This window comes from Hipposideros armiger, unplaced genomic scaffold (genome assembly GCF_001890085.2).
Source record: "Hipposideros armiger isolate ML-2016 unplaced genomic scaffold, ASM189008v1 scaffold_236, whole genome shotgun sequence".
NCBI lineage: Eukaryota > Metazoa > Chordata > Mammalia > Chiroptera > Hipposideridae > Hipposideros > Hipposideros armiger.
The window spans coordinates 1,416,850-1,442,214 of NW_017731586.1; the positions used below are offsets into that span (position 1 = coordinate 1,416,850).

General features: G+C 37.0%; 1 protein-coding gene across 6 annotated transcripts in view; it reads right to left on the minus strand.

Moving 5' to 3' along the window:
* The window catches only part of FAM185A (family with sequence similarity 185 member A), a 74,711-nt gene that overhangs the window by 38,597 nt on the left and 10,749 nt on the right, over nucleotides 1-25,365 (minus strand). For all 6 annotated transcript variants that reach the window (XM_019655125.1, XM_019655121.1, XM_019655120.1 and 3 more), the window contains 2 exons: nucleotides 24,128-24,266; nucleotides 7,052-7,093 (listed from right to left, as the gene is read on the minus strand). In XM_019655125.1, coding sequence (XP_019510670.1) covers nucleotides 7,052-7,093; nucleotides 24,128-24,266 — 181 coding nt within the window. The remainder of the gene's footprint in view (nucleotides 1-7,051; nucleotides 7,094-24,127; nucleotides 24,267-25,365) is intronic.

Here is a 25,365-nt window from a genome sequence, read left to right on the forward strand (position 1 = left end):
TTAGAGAGGCCTCTTAAAAAGTATATTTTATCAGGAGGTTTAATTACTTCAAAGTGGAAACAAAGTAAGTATACAATATGGTGAAACACCACCAAAAATTATAATGTACTTTTTATAAAATATGGAAAAAAGTCATCTGTATACTCACAAAGAAGCCAACGTTTTTCTTTAAAATAAATTTTACATTACTTCAAAGACAACAACCTGAGAATAAACTGTTTAAAATCTGACTTCAGGGCCAGCCGAGTGGCACGCTGGTTAAGAGCTGGCTTGGGACGCCAGAGGGCCCCAGTTCGGATCCCACATATGAGGGCCAGTGACACTGCCCTCCACAGCTAAGATGCTGAACAACAGCTCAAGAGCTGGGCTGCTATGAGTCGCCGGCGACGGCATAGGCTGCAGCCCCTGCTGCAGTGGGTTGCCATGGGCTACCGTGTGTAGCCAGCAGCCAGCGTGAGCGGCCAGCAGCCGCAGTGAGCGGCCGTCCAGAAGCCGGCGACTGATCTGCCTCGCCCGGGAGAGTGCAATGATGGTGCCAACTTGGGCCAGTGAAGCAACGTCCTCCACAACTAGACTGAAGAACAAAAGGACAGCAACTTGTCTGTTCCCCTTCCCCCAATTCCCCAGTACTGTTCCCATCCCCCAATTCCCCAATAAAAATCTTAAAAAAAAACCAAAACAAAATCTGACTTCACCATAATTTGCAATTTATCTCTAGTCTATACTGAAAAATGGCCTTTATTGGAACTGATTTATTTAAGTTTTTAAATAAAAACTTAAGTGTAGTTGGCATACAATATTATATTAGTTTCAGGTGTACAATACAGTGATTCAAGATTTATTTAATTTTCAAGTGTCAAAAGTAAACACTGATACCGGCATATTAAGCCACTAGAGATAAATGACACAGAATAGCTAGATAAAGATGAATATTTCTCTACTCAGGTACCAACAGAAGCTCCTTTTAAAGCCTCTTACTGCATCCTAAAAGAAGCCAAGTAAAAAATATGGTAACAAAATGTGAGCTACACAATGTGAATAAAATAAAATATATGAAACATTAGCTTGATTTCTTGCTTTCTCTAAGGGAAAAAAATAAAAAATTTTTATGTGGGTTATAAATAATGCTTTCACACTTCCCCACCTCAATGGGAAATAAGCACAGCTAAATAATTATATTCTAAGCCACTAAGTAATTACATCCTCATGTTATCAGTGTTGAGGTTTGATAATGGGCCATCTCTTGGAGGCTGTCAAAAAACAAAAATTAAAACTCAAGATGTATTTTCAAAAGAGAAAGCAAAGGTGATACTGAAAAGGCTATGTAGCAAAAGATACATAATTTTTTTCGTTTTCTATAATGTAAATGAATGAAACTAAAAATCAACTATCAAGAGTCAAATTAAGGCTTCATTCACAGAATTTCATATTTTGGAGATTTATATAATGGAGAAAATTTGTAGCTTTTGGAGGAAGCCCTAGAGAAATATGCATTTAGTGATTTAGAAGTGAACAGAAATTGTTAGTCCAGGCAGTGGTTGGAATAAGGAGATTCCCACAGTTTTCCATCATAACAATTTTGGACAAAGATCTTGTTGGTCTGACAGAGACCACTGAGTTTTCCTGGAAAATTACACATACAAAAGGGAAAAACTGATGTCAACTACCAGTGAACACTATATGCAACCAAAGGAATAGATATCTAATATGCACTTTGCTGATAGCAGAGAATAACAAATAAGCTTGAAAGGATTAAATTCCAAACTGTCATTTTCCTTCAGATAAAGGAGAATTCTCTCAAAATTCCTCAAGCATGTTCCGAAAGTTCTTCTAAATTTTATAATTCTATCTCAAGTTTCAAGATGTAGATACTAAGGAACAGCAACACAAAAGATATTTCTTGATTTCTGCAACTTGACTCCTATACCTTCAAAGCTACACTAATTGCAAGAACAAGGAACAAATTTTATGTACAGGATTAAATATGTAGGTCTTAATTTGACTCTTGATAGTTAATTTTTAGTTCCAATCATTTGTATTATAGTAAAGGATTTCTAAAGGCAAAATTTTAAGGCCACTTCAAGTAAAGTTTTCTAAATTAATGTACTACCTAAGTATTCTGTGTTAGGGAGGAAGCATATAGGAAGCTGGGCTTGAGAGACACCACACAAGGCAATTTCCCTCCTCCCCAAAATGAAGATGTTCTTTTTTAAAAGATATATTTATCAGTATACAGCTTCTGGCAGTGCCTTCCAAAAGAAGCAACATAGGGCACAGAAAGTAAAGCTAGGTGAGCAATTTTATTAGCACCCCATCCCACCATTATCTACTATCAAGTACTGCTTTCTCCTGTTGATTCGTTTTATTTATTTTTAATTTTTTAGTATTTTATTTATTGTAGACATTCAATATTATTTTACATTAATTTCAGGTGCAAAGCATAGTGGTTAGACATTTATATAATTTAAGAAGTGATTCCCCTGGGCTGGCCGAGTGGCTAGTTGGTTAAGAGCGTGAGCTCTGAGCAACAGGGTCGCCGATTCGATTCCCACATGGGCCAGTGAGCTGAGCCCAAGCTAAGCTGCCAACAGGCTGCAGGATGGCTCAGCTGGTGAGAGCATGTGTTCCTAACAACAAGGTTGCCGGTTCAATTCCCGCATGGGACCCTCCTGCAACTAAGATTGAACACGGCACCTTGCGCTGAGCAGCCACAAGCTACGGATGGCGACTGGAATTGGAGCTGAGCTAGTTGCACCCTCCACAACTAAGATTGAAGGACAACAACTTGGCTGTTCCCCTCCCCCAATTCCCCAATAAAATCTTTAAAAAAAAAAAGTGATCCCCCAGACTAGCCTAGTATCCATCTGATATCATACATAGTTATTACCATATTATTGACTATATTCCTTATGTTATACCCTATGTCCCCATGACTGTGTAACAACCAATTTGTACTTCTTAATCCCATTTCCTTTTTCACTGACCCCCAACCCTGCTCCCATCTGGCAACCATCAAAATGTTTTCTGTATCTATCAGTTTATTTCTGTTTTGTTTATTCTGTTCTTTAGATTCCACATATAAGCGATCACATTGCATCTGTCTTTCTCTGTCTGACACTCCACTCAGCACAATTCCCTCCAGGTCCATCCATGCTGCCAAAGCTGGCCAAGAACCCATTCCCTTCCATGGCTGAGCAATATTCCATTGTATATATGCACCACCTTCTCTTTATCCATTCTTCCATCAACAGACACCCAGGCTGCCTCCACATCTTGGCGATTGTAAATAATGCTGTAATGAACATGTGAGGTCTGACAATTAAGTTCGCGAACTCATCCTAGAAAAAGTGCTACATATCTCATTGCTGAATATCACTACAGTCACCTTTGAAGTATTCCCCTTGGGAAGTTACGCAATGATTCCTTTTAATGCATTCTTCATTTCAGTTATTGTTCTCTTCACTTCTGAATGGTTCTTTTTTTATGGATTCTATATCTTTTTTAATGCTTGCTAGCTCTTTGTTGAAGTCCTCATTAAATTTCTTGAGCATCCTTATAACCATTGTTTTGAACTCTGTATCTGGTATGTTGCTTGCCTCCATTTTGTTCAGTTCTTTTTCTGGAGTTTTCTTCTGCTCTTTCATTTGCTTGCGAGTGAGTCTGTGTGCACACCCTTTAAGAGGACACCTGGGTTTCCTGCCACCTTCTGTCTCATTCAAATGGTTGGAATCCCCACTGTTTTTCACAGTCAGATGTGGTGGGGACTCCACTTACTGGCACCAGTACTCTGGGCTGGGGAGGCCAATGTGGAGATGGGGTCCTTTGCTCCTCTGGGGGGGGCGGGTACCTCTGCAGCTGAGATATCCCTCCCAGTTCTCAACCGCCACACAAAGGTTTTGGGTTAGCTAGTTTCACATCTCTGCCCCTCCTACCAGTCTCAACATGGCTCCTTCTTTATATCCTTAGTTATAAAACTTCTATTCAGCCAGATTTCAGATGGTTCTTCAGGTTGTTCTATAATTTAGTTGTAATTTTAATTTGTTCATGAAAGGAAGCAGCCACAGTGATTATCTACTCCACCATCTTGGATCTCCTCCTGTTGACTCATTTTAAATGAGACACGACCTGGTATTCCAGAAGAAAGTTCTATTTTTAAACATATGAGTCCAAGGAAAATCATGGTTTTGATAATCAAATTATTTTTATAGCACTTCAGCTCCTGAGAGAGCACTGTATTATGGAAATTAGGAAGACAGGGTTTTGGGAGGAAGTTTAGAATGTATATACAAGATCCAAATGACTGATGGGATTATTTAAGAAGCTGATCAATTATATTATCTAAACTAGAAATAAAGGACTATAATTATACATATTCTTAATAAAGGAATCATGGCGAGGACACTGAATCTATTTTCCTGAAATCAGAAATGATAATACCTAAATCATCTCAAGTCTCTTAATATTCCAATTGGATAATATATAATCTTTTTTCAACACCCATTCCAATATTTGGAAGCTTCTGCTATTCTAACAAATTTCTCTCTCAGGTTCCTACAATCACTTTTCGTTTCTTTGTAACAGTTTTGCTTATACTAATCTCAATTCCTCAAAATCCAAGTTACTCAGTAGACTTTAGTTAGGTTGTCTTGATTTGTTAAGAGCTGCCTTCAACTCTCTCAAGTGAATCTTTTACTTTAAGGAAAACACAAATGAACCAATCAAGAAATTTCAAAGAAACATTACCCATTTTTCACTTTTGGGATTAAGGCATCAAATACAAAATTTCAGCAGATTCATAACAACAACGGTCTTTAGGCTCTACAGCAGGGTTGGCAAACTACGGCCACCTCTTGTTTTTATTAATAAAGTTTTATTAGAACACAGATACATCATTTGTCTGTGTACTGTCAATGGCTGCTTTTGTGTTAAAATGACAAAAGTTGCATAGTCCAGATAGATTGTGTGGCCTGCAAAGCCAAAAATATTTATTTATTTATTTATTTACTTATTTTAATTGGGGAATTGGGGGAGGGGAACAGTGTTGGGGAATTGAAGAAGGGGGACTAGTCAAGTTGTTGTTCTTCAATCTTAGTTGTGGAGGGCACCAGTCACCATCTGGCTGCTCGTCAGCAGCTTGTGGCCTCTAAGCTCAAGGTGCTGTGTTCAATCTTAGTTGCGGGTGGGTGTAGCCACCATCCCATGTGGGAGTCAAACCAACAGCCTTGTTGTTAAGAGTGCACGCTCTATCCACTGAGCCATCAAGCGGCAGCTCAGCTCAAGGTGTGAGTTCAGTCTTAGTTGCAGGCAGGTGTAGCCCACCATCGAACAGGCAGTCTTGTTGTTAGGAGCCATCCTGCCACCTGTTGGCAGCTCAGCTCAGGCACAGCGTCACTGGTCTATGTGGGAATCAAACCAGCGGCCCTGTTGCTCAGAGCTCGTGCTCTTAAGTTAACTCTTATCCAACTGACCCACTCGGCCGGCCCCCCAGAAATATTTATTATCTGGCTCTACTCACAAAGTCTGCCAACACCTAGAGCAAAATATTTGTTTTGAGGAAATGAGCTTTTCCCCTAATGTAAAATGTAAAATTTAATTCTATTTAAGACAAAGAGATTTACCAATTTACTGAAATAAGCTCTTCTAAGGCCTGAGTAACATACAGTTAGGTATAAAATTCTTGTTTATAGAAATGAAAAAACTTGTTGTCTGAAGGCAATTCTAATTTTTTCATTCACCCTGATTGTTCACCATTAAGAAAATAAACTGAAAATACAGAAAAACAATATTTGACAAAGGATTTGTTCCCAGTATATATATATATATATATATATATATATATATATATATATATATATATATATATATGTATGTATATATAAAAAACTTCTATAACTCAATAATAAAAAGACAAATAATCCGATTAGAAACGGGTAAAATATTTGAACAAAACTTCACAAAGGAAGATTTATTAATGACCAATAAGAATATGAAAAAATGCTGAACACCCCCAGGGAAATGTAAATTAATACCAGATATATATTACTATTCACACACCAGAATGGGTAAAATTAAAAAGACTGAATATAATAACAGTTGGTGAGGATGTGGAGCAACTAGAATTTTCATACATTATAGGAGAAAATGTAAAATGGAACTCTGTGGAAAAGTGTGGTAGTTGTCAGAAAACTAAACGTATACATACCTATTCCATTCCTAGGTATTTACCCAAAAGGGTGATATAGATATATATATCTCCATCCATCCATCCATCCATCCATCCATCCATCCATCCATCCATGTATCCATATATCCATAAAATGACTTGTCTAAGAATGGCTGTAGCCACTTTATTTACAATTGACAAAAACTAAGTAACTCACGAGTCAAATTTACAAATTTGCTTTATACATTACTCAAAAGCCAGTAAAAAACACTCAGGGGCTGGTCAAGTGGCACATTGGTTGGGACGCCAGCTCTGAGCAGCAGGGCCCTGGTTTGAATTCCACATGAGGGCCAGTGATGCTGCGCCCTATACAGCTGAGATGGTGAACAACAGCTCGACCTGGAGCTGGGCTGCCGTGAGTCGCTGGCAACGGTGTAGGCTGTAGTAGCACTGGCTGGCAGCGGGCGTGAGCTTTTGTGAGCTGCTGTAAGCCACCATGAGCAACTGTCCAATGGCTGGCGAGTGACTGCCTCTCCCGGGAAGAGCGCAATTATAATACCAACATGGGCCAGTGAAGCAACATCCTCCACAACTAGACTGAAGAACAAAAGGACAGCAACTTGTCTGTTCCCTTTCTCTGATTCCCCAATGCTGTTCCTCTCCTCCAATTCCCCCAATAAAATCTTAAAAGAAAACACTCAAGTCTCCACAGTTCTTTCTCTTCTCCCATGGTTAAAAAACAAAACAAAAAAATCCCACTAACTTTATTGCTTTACTCTATTATGTAAATACTAGTTTGAATTTTGAATTTTATTTTCATGCAAGTTCAAATAAATTGAGAGCTACACAGTTCAAAAAAAATTTACCAAGTAGCATGTTAGCACATACCTACTGTGATGTTACCCATCTTGCTTTGTAATGTTATATTACCTGTAAAAGAGAGAAAAAGAAAGACAATTTTATATATTTGGGATAATCTAGAAAGGAACTGTGTTATATGGTATCCTAAAACATGGTTGGATATCCACAATGTTATTTAATAACATTGTTACTGTTATTGGCAATTTTTCTCAATATCACATATCAACCCGAAATTTAGTGGCAATTCTGAAATAAATAGCTTTAGGCATCTATATAAACGCTCTTCCTCCACTCCACCTTAAGCTTTTATAGTATAACTACATAACATACCACCATACATTCTGGGAAACAGAGAAGAAAAATGATAGTTCTAAATTCAAAAGTGAAAAAATTACTGAAATGCACTGACTATGCATTTTCAACCTAAACATCACTGTATTCATCAGACCACACAAAGTCAAGTTTTGAACCAAGTGATACTAAAATAATCTATGGGAAAAACAGTAATTACTATTATTTATCAGGCCAGTATGCCATGCCTACATGTTAGATTAAAATGGTTTCTGTGCCAAGAGTTAGAGGTTTGAGGTAGGAATAATGAATATATTGAAATATGACTAACAACAACAAAAGAAGCTTCAAAGGTTTCCATCTTCCAATGAAAATATATTTTCCAGAACAATATTGGATATTGCAACCATTCTTTCTGGTCCTCCTCTTCCAATACCAAAAAATAGTAGGATTTTTCTTCAATTGTGTGTTTGTATAGTTACATTTATTGCACTGAAAGTGTAAGCAATATTACCTCTTGTACAATAATTCCAAAACTACACTAAAATGTAAAGAAATAACTTTTATCTCAAAATTAATCTAGGGTAAGTGAACTCATTTATTTCACTTCACGCATCTTGTAAATACTGACATGTATCAGTACCTGGGAAAAAACAAAAAGGCCCATGATACTTTGTTCCATAGTCAGATGTGCTTTGACTGCAAAAATCTCTATCAAAGTCTTATATTCCATCATACTTCAGGTGAGTATATGAACAACAGGTACATTTGTGTAGAAACAAAACTTGGTTTGCAGGAAGTTAAGCTCATAAAATTATTTTCAAGTCTCAGTAAGATACAAGGTTGTAAAGAAACTGTTAAATGTGTTATATAAATATTATTTCATTGGTGTGTTCTTGACTCTATCTTCTAATTTTCAAACCCAGTAAATGCAGATTCACCATCACATGCAAATAATGGCCAAAGGTCATATAGCTGCTAAGATGGCTTCCAATGATCCCTGCCTCTCAGTCCTTGTATAATTTCCTCCCCTCATATATAGACTGGACCTAATGATTTGCTTTTAACAAAGAAAACAGGGCAAAAGTGATGGGACACTACTTCCAATATTAGGTTACACAAAGATTCTGGCGTCCTGCTAGCCTTCTTTTGCTTTGATGGAAACCAGCTAGACATGTCAACTGCCCATTAGCAAGGAACTCAAAGAGGCCTCCCTCCAACAGGATCTGAATTGAATCCTGCCAACAACCATACAAGTGAGCTAGGAAGTAGATTCTCCCTTGGTTGAACCTTCAAATAATCCCACAGCCTCAGCAGACACCTTAATTACAGCCTCAAGACGCATCTTGAGGCAGAGGATCCAGGTAAGCTGCACCCAGATTCCTGACCCACCCAAACTGTAAGACATAAATGTTTTTTGTTTTCAGGGTTGGCCAAGTGGTGCAATGATTAAGTACTGGCTTGGGATGCCAGAGGACCCCGGTTCGGATCCCACATATGAGGGCCAGTGACACTGCCCTCCACAGCTAAGATGCTGAACAACAGCTCACCCTGGAGCTGGGCTGCGTAGGCTGCAGCTCCTGTGGCAGTGGGTTGCCATGGGTTTAAAAAAAAAAAAAAAGAATGTTTTTTGTTTTCAGCTGCTAAGTTTTGGGGTAATTTGTTATATAGGAAGAAGTAACTGATATAGATTTTGAAAGCTGGAAGTGGGATGCTGCCATAATAAAAACCTAAAAATGTGGGACTAGCTTTGGAACTTGGCAGTGGGCAGAAGTTGGAAGGATTTGGGGCCGGCCGAGTGGCTCATTGGTTAAGAGTTGGCTTGGGAGCGCGAGCTCTGAGCAGCAGAGCCCCGGTTTGGATCCCACATGGGCCAGTGTCACTGTGCCCTCTACAGCTAAGATGCTGAACAACAGCTCAACCTGGAGCTGGGCTGCTGTGGATTGCCGGCAATGGCTAGGCTGCAGTCCCCTGCTGCAGTGGGTTGCCATGGGCTACCGTGTATAGCCAGCAGCCGCAGTGAGCGGCCGTCCAGAAGCCGGCGACTGATCTGCCTCGCCCAGGAAGAGCGCAATGATGGTGCCAACTTGGGCCAGTGAAGCAACGTCCTCCACAACTAGACTGAAGAACAAGAGAATAGCAACTTGTCTGTTCCCCTTCCCCAAATTCCCCAGCGCTGTTCCCATCCCCCAATTCCCCAATAAAAATCTTTAAAAAAAAACAACAAAAAAACCAACCAGGACATGTATGGTTTGAAAACTCTCAGGCTCTCAAAATGGCAAAAGGTGCTAAAATTAAGAATGGCTTCCAAAGTTTGAATCCAGGCCATTGCCAGAACATGGCATAAAAATGGAACTGAGGAGGTGACTGCAAGCCTTTTAAGACCACAGAAAGATAGAGGGTGACTGGTCTCAGAGTATTAACCAGTTATACAAAAAGTCCTCTAACAAGGTTGTCTCATAGATCCTCGCAAACAATAGACCCTCTAAAAAGCTGCAGGGCATTGTACCTCAATACCTCTGCAGGAGCCCATATTTTCAAAACATTCTTGGATGTGGCTTTTATCCAGTGGAATAAACCCCAATGTGATTCACAGGAGGCGCACAAAATTTTTGAAAGCGTTATATCAGCAAACACACTGCTAAGTTGGACTGAAAGGGACAGTGAGAGTACAAAGTAGAAAAGAGACCACTGGACCCACAAAATTCTACTGACAGGAAGCAGACAGAGAAAACTACTCAGCTATAAACACATGCTACATTTTATGAAAAAGGAAAGATGACTCAGAGGGTCAAGAGCTCAGAGAGCAAAGCTTAGAACCTTAAAGAATTATTCCCAGGCCTTGAGAGCTAATCAAGGAACATCCAATGTGTGCCCACCAGAATTTAGAATCACTATGAACCAATGACTCCTTCGTGCCTCTCATTTCCCCCCTCAGAACAGGAAGGTCTATAGCAATTATCCTATGCCTGTTTCACCACTGCATGATGGGTATGTAGATGGTGTGAGTGTGGGCTGCGGGTGTGGGGGAGGTGGTGGGGGCTAGATAATATCTCTTTAGTTCACAGGTCTTCAGATTCAGAGAAAACGTATAGGCACACCTCGGAGACACTGCAGGTTCGGTTCCTGACCGTCACAAGAAAGCGAATATTGCAATAAAGCAAGTTGTACTCTTTTTGCTGATGGAGGATCTTGCCTTCAGTTTATAAAACATGCAGCATTTGTGGAGCACAATCAAGTGAGGCACGCCTGTACTTAAGGAGTTCTACGTAAGCAACTCCATCTGAGGAGCCTCATCTACACAGAATCTGATTTTGATGTAGAGATTCTGAACTCTGAGGTGATGTATAATGGGATGAGACTTTTCGGGTCCCTGGAAGGGAGTGTATTTTGCAAGTGGGAGGGACATGAACCATTGGGGGAGGGAGGGGACAGAGGACTGACCAGTCATTCCAAAGCTTATAGGTTATCTGGGGAGATGCACACATGAAAAGTTAAAAATTAGTATGGATTAATAATTATAAGTTAACATCATAAGTTAACAGTACAAATTACTGTGCCACAGCCACTCAGAGGAAAGAGACAAAAATCACCTGACATGCACAGGAAGAATAGTTATATTGGAGATATCACCAAAGCTATGATTTGAAACATGGGTAAAACTTTTTCCCCCTTGGGTGGCTTACTTTTGTTTGTTTGTTTGTTTTGTTGTTGTTGTAGTTTCAGGTGTACAAAAACAATGTAATAAACATTTACACCCCTCACAAAGTGATAACCCCCTCCCCCAATCTACTATCCCTCTGACATCGTACATGTGTATAGCTGTTACAAGTCCATTGAAAATTTGCTGAGACTTTTTTGAATATGCTGAGACAGAAGGATTTTCTGGGAAAAAGAATTACATAAACAAAGGTAAAAAGGCAGATCTATACATGTTGTTTACATCATGCAGATCAGTTAGCAAGTCTACGAGGACAGGGATCGTGTCTTATGTAGCATTATATTTTGAGAGCTTCGCATAGTGCCGAGTACGTAATAGTAAATACTATTACTTTTTGAACAAATGTTCAAATTTAGTTTGGAAAAGCAATCTGTAGCAGAACTATGCAATGCTAGTCTATTGACTTTATCCTACACTGAAGGAGTCAGTGAGGAACTTCAAGATGGAAAACAATACACAAAAACCATGCTTTAAGACAATTAACCCTGTGCGAGACAGAAGATGCTTCCACTCAGAATTCTCTTTACTGCTTCCACCTCCTGAACACTTCAAAATCAAGATGCAGACCCTAACATTTGTGATTTTAGCTATTAGTAAGGAACTATGACATAATTTTACAGTCAGTCATTTAGCTAGTAAGTCTGGTCACCCACTTGGCAAGGCAAATGAGCTTTATTATCTTATACTAATCTTCAATGAATGCAGTAAAAACTATTTTTTAATGGAAATACAATCTTCTTAAAGAGCATATCATTAGTGCTCATGATGAAAGTAAAGCAATCTCAAGAAAGTAATGGGTTTTAGAGCCATAAAAGTTTTAAATTCATCGAAGAATGAGGACTACTTCATATTATAATGAGACCTATAGTTTCAGACTGTATCTTCTTGAATGTTAGAGTTCAGTATAGCAAAAGCATGATACAACAAGAAAACTATGAAAAGAAGAAATATTTGTAAATATTAAGAATATTTCAGAATATTTGTCAATGCTAAAGGATTTTTAAAGCAATAAACAAAAAATATATTTTCAAATCAATCGAAATTTTTAGAAAGTTTCTACCCTAAACAGAAATATCCCAGTCATTAGAATATACAAAATGGACCTCTTACCTCAAGTACTTTGTGGAATATTTAAAAATACACTAATCAACCAAATGGGCATTACTAACACAATTTTTTCTATTTTGTTTTCACCTATTTAATCTCCAATCACTGAAAACAATAAAGAAATCAAGTATTTGATTTGAGAGGAGTTGATCTTTGTAAAGGCCTTGTTTCCAATAAAGCAGATGCCATATGGTCTGTAATAACTATGTGTGCTTAATCTACTCCCAAGTTATACAACTTTTCCAAAAACCCCAGTGTTTGAGAAAATATATAGTTTTCCTTAGCTAGCAACTCTTCATTCTAGCATGGTCAGAGGGAAAAATAAGATATCGATTTAAAGATAAATATTAGTTTACTTTTCTTCAATAAAAGAAATGTGATTATGGTTAAAACAGCACATGCACTCTCACAATCCAAACAGAGCAATCAACTATCCTTAATGGTTAAATCCTTTTTGTGTGTTTTTTTGTGGGGGGCAAGAGAGGCAGGAAGGGAGGAACTTGCTATTTGCAAGGCAGAGTGCTAAATGCAAAGAATATAGAGATGAATAAAGTATGATCTTTGCTCTTGAGGAGTTTATAAGGAGGCAAGAATTTACTGGTCAGTGGAAGGCCAGAGATGAGAGGGTGCTTTAGCTGAGTACTGAAAGACTACTAAAATTCAATGCGATAAAACTGAGAGAGGCATTTTAGGAAGACTATAAACAGAATAATCAGTAGTCTCAAAGGCTCTGATCAATGACTCAGAAGTATAAAACAAGTAAGAATGTATAAAGGAAAAATTAAGAGATGATGTAATTCTGGAAGACAAAGCACAGGGTCAGAAGAGGGAAGTGGTAAATTAGCCAGGTCACTGAGGCAACAAGGAAAAGGTTTGAGGAAGAGAATACCATGTTCGACACACATTTCTAATAAATTACCATAGCTATAGTGAGGATAGATTTGAAGAAGGCGAGACTGGAAGCAAAGTTATTGTTTGAGTTGAGACAAGAGATGGCAAGAATCTGAAATAGAACAGTAGAAATTAGAAAGAAAAACATGGGATAAATTGTAGAAACATTTAGGTGACAAAACTGACCTAAACCTGGTGATTGATTAGATGCGGAAGGTGTGAGAAACAAAGTTAGTACAGTTACACCTCATTTTATTGCACTTCGCTTTATTGTGCTTCACAGGTGATATATATATAAATATATATTTTTTTTCTTCTTCTTCTTTTTTTACAAACTGAAGAAAGATATACTCCACCAGCAAAAAGATTACAACTCACTTTATTGCGATACTAACTTTATTACGGTAGTCTGGAAACAAACCTGCAACATCTCTAAGGTATGCCTGTATTATTTCTAGATTTATAGCTTCGGGAGTCAGTTACATGGTAATTATCAGAAATTGCAAATGGAAATAAAAATGGAGAAACACATTATGGATGCGTTGGGGGGGGGCTGGAAAAGTAGGTGAAAAGAAATTAGAAATGTTGAGTTTGAGATTCCTGTAAAGATCCAAATGGCTATGTCTACCAAGCTGATAGATGTATAAGTTGGAAGTTGGGGCTAGCGTTATAGATGTGAATCATTAGAATACAAGGGTAGTTAAGACACCAAAGTATATAAGATGCCCAAGGAAAAGAAAGAAGGGAAAGAACAATGAAACATGGATGAAATCCTGGAGAATGCCAAGAGGGTGAAAAAATGAGGAACTCATAGAAGTTTCAGAAAGAGCAATTATAAATATAACATGCTTGTATGACAAAGACTATCAGTGCCCACTAATATTTGTGTGCTTTTCTCCTTCCTTAGAAAACTGCTAAACTCTGTATCTCAGCCTCTTAGTTAGATAAAGTCATTTGAAAATATTCTAGCTAAAAATATATGGCAGAAGTAATGTATACACTTCTAAGCTTGGTTTCTGAAACTTCGTACATGATCCTCTACAATCTCTGTTCCTTTCGTGGAAGCTTGGAAGCCACATACTGAAGACGGCACCACCTTTATAGGAGCCAAGTCCCTCCAAGGAGCTGAGCCAAGTCCAAACACTGCATGGAATAGCAACAGTTAGTATCACATGTCTAAATCCTAGAAAAAAAAAAATCTATGCTCTCTGTACCACAAAGGAAGCTGTAATTCCTTTCTAGTATTTCATATTAAAAAGTTTTAAGTCCAGATTCAATATTAACATAACATTATCATGTCAAAATGATAATCAAACCAAAACTTCACAATGGACTTAAGGATAAATACTATAATTTGAACAAAGCATTTCCCCAAAACTTTCTTTCTTTTAAAATTTTATATTATTTTTGACTTTCTAAATTCACAAGACAGATTTATACATGACCTTCTTAAAGCAAATTGTGACATTTCTTTATGAAATCCTCAGTGTTATCAAAGTTATCAACTGTGTTTGTATAGTTAATGTAAGTTCTGTGAAAGTTTCTAAAATCCAAAGTAGTTACTGAAAAAAGAGTTTAAGCATGTACATATTGCCAAATCTTTGGGGAACAAAGGACTTTTGAAGTACTGAGAAAATGAGAGAACTAATACTCAGCAATTTATTTATCAAGCAAGGTATGTTCCCCCAAAGAACCTAAAATAGGACTCTAAGTTATACAGGGAATCTAAATATTTAAAATGCAGTTCTATTCATTAGTCACTTATTCCAAGTAAGTTAAATATAAAATACAATTATAAATATTATGAGTACTCTTACATATTAAACCTAATTAATTTGTTTAAATTGTTATAAATAATACCATTTCAAGGAAGCTTTTCTTTCTCTCTCAAGGAGTCAAGAGAATACACACACACACACACACACACACACACACACACACACACACACACACACATTAATAGCTTGGTTTGTGAGCATAATTCGTTTTGGAAACAAACTACTTGTATTGCAAGACAATGCTTGTTTACGTTAAAATGTATTAGAAATGTTTGCTCGTCTTGCGGAACACTCGCAAACCATGTTACTTGCAATCCAAGGTTTTACTGTATATATATATATATATATATATATATATATATATATATATATATATATATATACATACATATATATATATATTTATTTCCCCAAAGTATATTTAGTAGAATACATGTAAATACATATGTATCTTACATACACATCTATAGAATTCTTCAAAAATCATAAATATTCAAGTGGCAGAATAAAATGTACTCCACATAGAATCTAATTTTTGATAATTTAGAAGGAAATCAAGACTGTAAACTGTTATAAAATTTTATACCTAAAGACAAACTATCCAAGTACCTATTCTTCACTAGAGTCCCAGTGCTAGAAGAGTGAGGAATATTTACTGAATCAATAAACTAGTTTCTTGGGCTGGTCGAGTGGCTCAGTTGGTTAAGAGCGCGAGCTCTGGGCAATAGGGTCACCGGTTTGATTCCCACATGGGCCAGTGAGCCGCGTCCAAGCTGAGTGCTGCTGAGCTGCCAATAGGTGGCAGGACAGCTCAGCTGGTGAGAGCACGTGCTCCTAAAAACAAGGTTGCCAGTTCGACTCCTACATGGGATGGTGGGCTATGCCACCTGCAACTAAGATTGAACACGGCACTGTGAGCTGAGCAGCCGCGAGCTGCTGAAGGGCAGCGGGATGAGAACTGGACTTGGAGCTGAGCTAGCTGCACCCTCCACAACTAAGATTGAAGGACAACAACTTGGCTGTTCCCCTTCACCAATTCCCCCAACACTGTTGCCCTTCCCCAACTCCCCAATAAAATCTTAAAAACATAAAAATAATAAAAATAAACTAGTTTCTTTCATATTACAAGGCACACATACTTAGTAAATGTGATACAATCAACCTTATAAATAGTAAATATTACTAGTCAATTCACTTACTCATTTTCTTACCTAGAAAATATAGTTAGTTATACTTAAAATTTCATTTGGAAAAATATTTAGGATAGGTTTTTTTCTTCTCTATACATAGGGGTCACTTTGCAAGTCCAGAAAAAACATATTACTCCTTTCATTATCCCTTTCCTCATTACTGGGCATCCTCTAAGTATCTAGCAGTAATTATTAGTTTGCCATTAGGGCATAGGGCCAAATAGAAAACACAGACAAGAACTTTCGTGGAAGCCTTAGAAGCCATAGACTGAAGACAGCATCACTTTTATGGAATGAAGTGAATGCCTCCATGAAGCTAAGCTGAACACAGACATCCACATGTTGTGCCAGGTGTCATAAGGCATAATAAATGATCCTGAAACTGGAGTTTACAATACAGAGCATAGCTGAAGCGGTGTATCTGTGTTGCAGTGCTGTCTGCCTAGAGGAAACATCCCTAGAGTGCGGCAGCAAGCCCTCAAAGCAATTTCTATTGCAATCAAGAAGTTCACCACGACTATGTACACAAATTTGTTGAACACTGTTTAAAAACATTTCCTAGAAAATCATCAAGAAACTTGGATCAAATCCTTGCTCTTGCACTAATTGACTTCTAATTGAGAGCAAACAATTAGATTTCTAAATTTTGTTTTCTTCATTTGTAAACATGCAGTTATCTCTTAGGTGAAAGGGGCTGGCCCAGTTAGGTATTCAACACATGTTTGCTTTCAAACCACCACCCATCCCCCTTCTGACACCAGGGCTCCAAACTCATATACCTGGTAAATCTATCAAAAGACAGTGACTGTCATCATATCTGTGGTATAACTGGCTTTATATCACATCTGTATGTTGGGTTTTTAAAAATCTACCTGAAAAAAAAATATCAGTTTAAGCCTTGCTTAAGAAAAAAGAAGCCAAACTAAATAAATCCTGAACAGGCGGGTCTTAGAATGCATGTATTCTCCAAATCTCTAATTTATTTTCTGTAAATTAGAGATTTAGAAGTAGCAACATATTTTTCCATAAAAATGTGTTTTAAGATTCCCAAGCTAGTTTGTTCAAATATAGCCAAACTGTATACCTCATTTGTGTTATACAACCATCACCATTTATAACAAAGAATTCACTAGAATATATAATCAGAGTTCCAGCTTGGAATGATCCTTTGGATATATCTCTCCCTACTAAATCCCAGAAGCTAGGACATAAGGACTTCCTTTCACCAGCATGACTGCACTCTTCTCAACATGCAGCATGCAGAGCTAGAACATGGCCTGATTTTCCATACCCAGCCCATCTCCGAATTCCAAACTCCAAACTCTAGTAGCATGTTCATATCCCTCAGAACCAGGATGTAAAAAGAGGTGGTATGGAAGGGGGAAGCAAGAAACAGGCTTATCTGAAGGGTGATTTAAAAAAAGTAGATACGCACTGGTGAGTGACCAAGAAATGAGGGTTTCTTTCTTCTCTCTCTCTTTTATATACTTACTGCCACTGAAAAACCAGAGCGAGGGTTAAACAGGATGGAAATATTTCTACAATGGCAACTGGATCAAATTTTCCCTTCCCCTTCTTCTCTCTGCTGTACTAATATTATAAATAAGGAAGATGACATTTAATCCCTCCACTAGACTCTGAGTTCTTTAAGAATAGGTATCTCCAGCTCAATTTTGTATCCCTAGAGTCTGAAAATCTGGCACAAAGTAGGTGATCAATAAATGTGTTGAATGAATCAATAAATACAACTATAGTGGGTGTTATGATTTATGATCCAGAATACCCTTTGAAATTAAAGGGCTTATTTGAGAGTACTGCTGGCAGACAGCCATCAGCTGTCAGCCCTCTTAGAGAATTGTCTCAAATGAAGAGAACCCAAGATCTCGGCCCAAGATCATACTCCTTCCCGGGGCAGCTTGCATCTAATGATTGGGGATATAAAGGTCCAACTCCCCTCACCTGAACTTGAGACAATTCTGAGGACATCCCAGCTTCAGAGCTCTCTCTGGGGGGTGTTAAGACTGAGTCCACCTACTTTCATGGAAGTTGGGCTTCCTTCCATTGCATGGAATTGGTCCCAAAAGCCTCCCTAGTAAATTTGTTGCACTCTAATTTCCATCTCAGAATCTGCTCTCAAGAAACACAACCCGAGATAACAGTCCAAAAGAGGATCTAGGTCTGACCCAGATTTAAACTGCTCAAGGAAAGGTATTAGGCTTCATATTAAATCAGTAAACATAAAAGGTTTTACAAAGGCTAAGGAATGAACTCTTCTTAAATCATAATTAAACTTATTGGGGTAACGTTAGTTAGTAAAATTACATAGATTTCAAGTGTACATTTCTTTAACACATCATCTATATATTGCATTGTGTGTTTACCACCCAGTCAGTTCTTCCATCACCATATATTTGACCTCCCTTTCCCTCTTATACCATTCCCCCTCACCCCTTACCCTCTGGTAACCACCAAACTGTTGTCTGTGTCTAATTTTTTTATTTGTTTGTCTTGTTTGTTGCTTTCTGTTTTATATGCCACATGAGTAAAATCATGTGATTCTCAACTTTTCCTGACTTATTTTGCTTAGCATGATACTCTCAAGATCCATCCATGTTGTCACAAATAGCAGTTATTTCATCTTTTCTTATGGTCGGGTAATATTCCATTGTATATATACCTGTATATACCACATCTTCTACACCCAATCATGTATTGAGAGGCACTCTGGTTATTTCATGTCTTGGCCACTGTGATAACGCTGCAGTGAACACAGGTGTACATACAGAGGGTGCCAAAAAATGTATACACATTTTAAGAAAGGAGAACTGTATAAAAATTATAATACTCAATATATACCACTAACAAAAGATGAATGCAAGTCACATTTGACTTGTGCAATTACATGAGGTGCTCAAAGTGGTTACCATCAGCGTTCAGACACTTCTGATTATGGCGAACTACTGCTTGAGCAACATTGACCAAAGTGTCCACTTGTATACATTTTTTTTGGTACCCCCAGTATATCCTTACAGGTAAATGTTTTCAGATTTTTTGGGTAGATACCCAGAAGAGGGATTGCTGGGTCATAAGGTAATTCTATTATTATTTTTTTTAGGAACCTCCATACTGTTTTCCATAGTGGCTGCACCAACTTACATTCCCACCAGCAGTGTATGAGGAGTGTTCCCTTTTCTCCACAGCCTCTCCAATACTTTTTATTACTCGTCTTGTTGATAATAGCCAATCTAACAGGTGTGAGGTGGTATCTCATCGTGGTTTTGATTTGCATTTCCCTAATAACTAGTAAAGTTGAGATCTTTTCATATATCTGTTGGTTGTTTGTGTGTCTTCTTCGAAGCGTCGGTTCAGGACCTCTGTCCATCTTTTAATTGGACTGTTTACTTGTTGAGTACAAGTTCTTTATATATTTTGGATATTAGCTCCTTATTAGAGGTGTTGTTTGCAAATATCTTTTCCCATTCAGTTGGTTGCCTCTATTTTGCTTATGGCTTCTTTTGCTGTGGAGAAGTTTTTAGTTTGAGATAGTCCCATTCATTTATTTTTGCTTTTACTTTCCTTGACTTTGAGGTCAAATTCATTAAATCCTCTCTGAACCTAAGGTCCATAAGTTTAGTACCTATGCTTTCTCCTATGCAATTTGTCTCAGGTCTTATGTTTAGTTGTTTGATCCATTTTGAGTTAATTTTGGTACACAGTGACAGACAGCTGTCTAGTTTCATTCTTTTGCACGTGGTTTTCCAATTTTCCCAGCACCATTTATTGAAGAGGCTGTCTTTTCTCCAGTGTATGTTTTTTACTTCTTTGTTGAAAATTATTTGCCCATATATATGTGGGTTTATTTCTGGATTCTCAATTCTATTCCATTTGTCTGTTTGTTTTGGGACAATATCATATTGTTTTAATTATCACTTTGTAGTATAAATTGAAGTCAGGGAGTATGATACCTCCAGCCTTGTTCTTTTTTCTTAGGATTGCTTTGGTTACCCAGGTTTTTTTGTGATTCCATACAAATATGATGATTTTTTTGTTCTATTTCTTTAAAAAATGCCATTGGGATTTTGAATGGATTGCATTAAATCTGTCTATTGCTTTGGGTAATATGGCCATTTTAACTATATCGATTCTTCCAATCCATGAACATACCTTTCCATTTCTTTGTGTCTTCTTCAATTTCTTTTGATAGTCTTATAGTTTTTAGTGTGTAGGTCTTTATATCCTTTGTTAAGTTCATTCCTAGGATTTTATTCTTTTTGTTGCAATTGCAAAATGAATTTTTTTTCATTTCTTTTTATGAAATTTCACTGTTAGAATATAGAAACACAACAGAATTTTGTACAGATTTTGTATCCTGCAAATTTACTGTATTTTTTTTACTGCTTCTAATAGTTTTTTAGTGAAGTCTTTAGGTTTTCTATACAAAGAACCATGTCATCTGCCAAAAGTGACATTTAACTTCTTCATTCCCAATTTGGATGACTTCCTCTTGCCTGATTGCTCTAGCTAGCACTTCCAAGACTATGTTGAATAACACTTGTGAAAGAGGGCATCCTTGTCATATTCCTGATCTTAGAGGAAAATCTTTCAGTATTTCACCATTATATTAGCTGAGGGTTTGTTGTATATGGCCTTTATTATGTTGAGATACTTTCTTTCTATACCATTTTATTGTTTTAATCATAAGTGGATGTTGTATCTTGTCAAATGCTTTTTCTGCATCGATTGACATCATCATGATTTTTATCCTTCATTTTGTTTATGTGGTGTATCACATTCATCGATCTGCATATGCTGAACCATCCTTGCGCTCCTGGAACAAACCCCACTTGATTGTGATGTATTATCTTTTTAATGTATTGTTGTATATTTGATTTACTAGTATTTTGTTTAGGATTGTTGCATCTGTATTCATCAGAGAATTTAGTCTGTAATTATCTCGTGTTATCCTTACTAGGTTTGGGAATCAGGGAAATCTTGGCCTCATAAAATGAGTTAGAGAGAACATTGCTTCTTCAAATTTTTAGAAGAGTATGAGGAGGACAGGTATTAAATCATTTTTGAATGTTTGGTAGAATTCACTAGTGAAGCCATCTGGTCTTGGGGACTTTTGCTTTTGGAAAGGTTTTGTATGATTGTTTCAATTTCCTTACTGTTGATAGGTCTATTTAGATTTTCCATTCTTCATGATTCAGTCTAGGAAGGTTATATTTCTAAAAACTTGTTCATTTCTTCTAGGTTATTGAACTTGGTAGCATATAGTCCTTCATAGTATTCTTGTATGATCCTTCGTATTTCTGTGATATCCATCATAACTTTTCTGCTTTCATTTCTGATTTTGTGTCTTTTCTTTTTTTCCTTAGTGAGTCTTGCCAGGGGTTAAACTTTTGTTAATCTTTTCAAACCACCAGTTCTTTGTTGCATAATTTTTTGCTGTTGTCTCTTTGTTCTCTATTTCATTTAATTCTGTTCTAATTTTTATTATTTCCTTCCTTCTGCTAACTTTGAGTTTCATTAGTTCTTCTTTTTCTAGTTGTTTAAGATGTAATGCTAGGTTGTTTATTTGGGATTTTTCTTGTTTCTGAGCTAGGCCTGTAATGATATAAATTTCCCTCTTAATACTGCTTTCACAGTATCCCAATAATTTTGGTATGATGTTTTTTCATTCTCGTTTGTTTCTATGTATCTTCTGATCTCTCCTATTTCTTCTTTGACTCAGTCATTCTTTAGCAGCATGTTTTTTAATTTCCACATATGGGTTTCTCCCACTTCATTTTTGCAGTTTATCTCCAATTTCAAAGTATTGTGGTCAGAGATCATGCTTGATATGATTTCAATCTTCTTAAATTTCTTGAGGCTTGTTTTGTATTCCAAACTATGGTCTATTCTTGAGAATGTTCCATGTGCACTAGAAAAATACGGCATTCTAGGGTCAATTATTGTAAATATCAATTATGTCCATTTGGTCTAATGTGTCATTTAAGGATGATATTTCCTTATTGATTTTCTATTTGGATGATCTATCCTTAGCTGACAATGGCATATTTAGGTCCCCTGTTGTAATTGTGTTTTTGTCAAATTCTCCCTTTAGTTCTGTTAGTAGTTGATTTATATATTTTGGTGCTCCCTGACTGGGAACATATATATTGATAAGTGTTATGTCTTCTTGGTGTATTGTCCCCTTTATCATTATGAAATGTCCAAAAGATAGACATTTTTATCCCGAAGTCTGTTGTTGTTTTTTTAAAGATTTTACTGGGGAATTGAGGGAGGGGAACAACGCTGGGGAATCAGGGGAAGGGGAACAGACAAATTGCTGTCCTTTTGTTCTTCAGTCTAGTTGTGGAGGAGGTTGCTTCACTGGCCCATGTTGGTATTATCATTGCGCTCTTCCCAGGTGAGGTAGATCGGTCACCGGCCTCTGGATGGCCACTCACAGCAGCTCTTGGCAGCTCACGCCAGCTGCCAGCCGCTCACACTGGCTGCTGGCCACACATGATAGCTTATGGCAGCCCACTGCAGCAGGGTCTGCAGCTGTTGCCAGCGACTCATGGCAGCCCAGCTCCAGCTGTTGTTCACCACCTTAGCTGTAGAGGTCAGTGTCACTGGCCCTCATGTGGGATCCGAACCGGGGCCCCGCTGCTCAGAGCTGGTGACCCAAGCCAGCTCTTAACCAACACGCCACTCGGCCGGACCTGAAGTCTGTTTTGTCATATATAAGTATGGCTACACTCACTTTTCTCTAGATGCCATTTGCTTGGAGTATCATTTTCCACCCTTTCAATTTCGATCTATATTTGTCCTTGTAGCTGAGATGTGTCTCTTGAAGGCAACATATGGTTGGGTTTTGCTTTTTGATCCAATCTGCTACTCGGTGCCTTTTTATTGGTGAGTTCAGTCCATTTATGTTTAGGGTGATTATTGATATATGAGGATTTCCTATAGCCACTTGATCTTTTGTTCTCTGGTAGCTCAGTGTCTCCGTTGTTTCTCTCCCTTTGTGTTTCTGTTTGTTATTTTAGTTTGGTGGTATTCTATGAATTTTTTTCTTCCATTCCCTCTTTTTTTTATGTTATGTACCTCTGGATTTTTTTTTTTTTGGAGTGGTTACCATCAAGTTTATGTAAAAGAAAGTTTCATATATATAGTAGTCATTTTTCTTCAGCATGCTTAACTCCATTCCTCTTTGCAAATTCAGACCTTTACCATTCTCTCCTTTTATGGTTTTTGTTGTCACAAATTATCCCTATTTATGCTGTGAGTGCACTTCTGAGTTACAGTAGCAAATCTTTTTTTTTAATCTCCTTTACCCTTTATGTTATGTTTAAGTGTACAGCGCCCTGTTCTGTATAGGGGTTGTCATTTCGTGCCTCTGTCTGTTTGTTAGTCATCTTACTCATAGTTTATATCCTTTTGTTTTTTTGTTTCAGGTAGAATAACCTCCTTCAGTATTTCCTGTAATACATGCTGTGTGGTGGAAAATTCCCTCAGCTTCTGTATGTCTGGAAAGGTCTTTACTTCTCCTTCATATCTAAAGAATAACTTTGTTGGATATATTATTCTTGGCTGGTAATTTCTCTCTTTCAATAGTTTGAATATTTGATTCCACTCCCTCCTGGCAAGTTAGTACTAATACACATAAAACATTTTAATCAATATAGCATCACGGAGTTTCTATTATTAGATTCTACACAAATGTTTCATTTATTTATTTAATCCTTAACTTTCTTATCATAACATAAAAGCAACCACTCAAAACCCATCTTTATTTTTAACACTGCTTTTATTTCATTGTGCTGTCCTCTGAATATCTCCTGCATATATTTCCTTATAGTTTGTTTCCTTTTATAAGGAAATGCACTAAAAATGCATAGAATTATTATTACCTGCATGTATAACAGCCCAATATTCAATTTCTTGTCAAAATAAAATTAATAACTTATAGGTCATTTTATTTTATGAGTTTTTTAAAAGATGGTTAATCTGCAATTAATTACTTAGAAGGCCAACTTCCTAGTGGCAGATCTTTCAACTACAGAGAAACAGAGTCATCTCTTAAAACTGATATTATGTGGAAAGTCTGAGACACATTAGGCATTTGTCATCTTACCATGAACACTTCCTAATGTAATATCCCCAGCAGCAGAAGATAGAAATGACGAGTCTGTATAAAGATACTTGGCTTTCAGCAAACCATCTTCAGTAGATATATTAACAGAACTTCCCTGCAGTTTATTTATGGTCACAGTCTAGTAAGAGAAAGACTCAAATCAGTTCATTATAAAACAAACATTGGTAAAAAGTCAAAATGATACCTACAGAATTTGTGGGCAACTGCAAAAAAGCTACGCATCCACTTTATTGATTTTGACTCCCTAAATTTGTTAGAAGATTGTAAGCAACACTGTAATCTCTGTGGAATGTGGAATAGACCCATTATATTCCTTCATTTACTTAGATCTTCTTTAATTTCTCTTAATAATGTTTTATATCTTCTATGTTGAGTTCTCCATCATCTTATGTTAAATTTATTCCTATATGATATTTTCTAAGTGCTCTTATAAAGGACATATTTATTAACTTTATTTTACCTTAGTCGGCTTTTATATTTGACCTTAAGTCCAACAACTTCACTAAACTCACTAATTCTAATAATTTACCTGAATTTAAAACATTTTTCTACATGCATAACTATATTGTCTATAAGTGATAGTTTCATTTTTTCCCCTCCCATCCTTACATTAATACTGTTTTTCCTGATCTTTCCTCCCTTACAATCTGGCTCAGGCCTCCAATTCAGTGATGTACAGAAGCCAGGGGATAGCAAGCATCCTTATCTTATTCCTGTTCTCAGAGGGAAAGTTTACAACATTGCATCACTGAGTATGACTGTTTGCTATAGATACCTTTTATCAGATTAAGGAAGTTCTCTTATATTTCAAATTTGTTTCATTGTTGTTGCTATTTAAATCATGAATGGGTTTTGAATTTTAGCACATAAATTATCTGGTTTTATTAGACCATCATGATATTTTCTCCTTTCATCTGTTAATGTAGTGAATACGCTATTATTTCTAGAATTTTTCTACTTTACATCTAATAAGACAGTAGGTTGCCATTAAACAAAATGAAAGGAATTTTGTATTTATTCCTAAGTTTCCCTAACAAAATTTAGTGCATATTTATGTCTCAAATATTGAGCACAATGTAAAATGAAGATAACTAATTTAGGATTCCAAATCATTTTATAGTATTTTAAGCATTTTTTTAAAGTATAAAGTGAATATTAATATAAAATTGTTGACATAAAAACTGAATTACCAGAAATGTTTGCCACAGTTTTGCCCA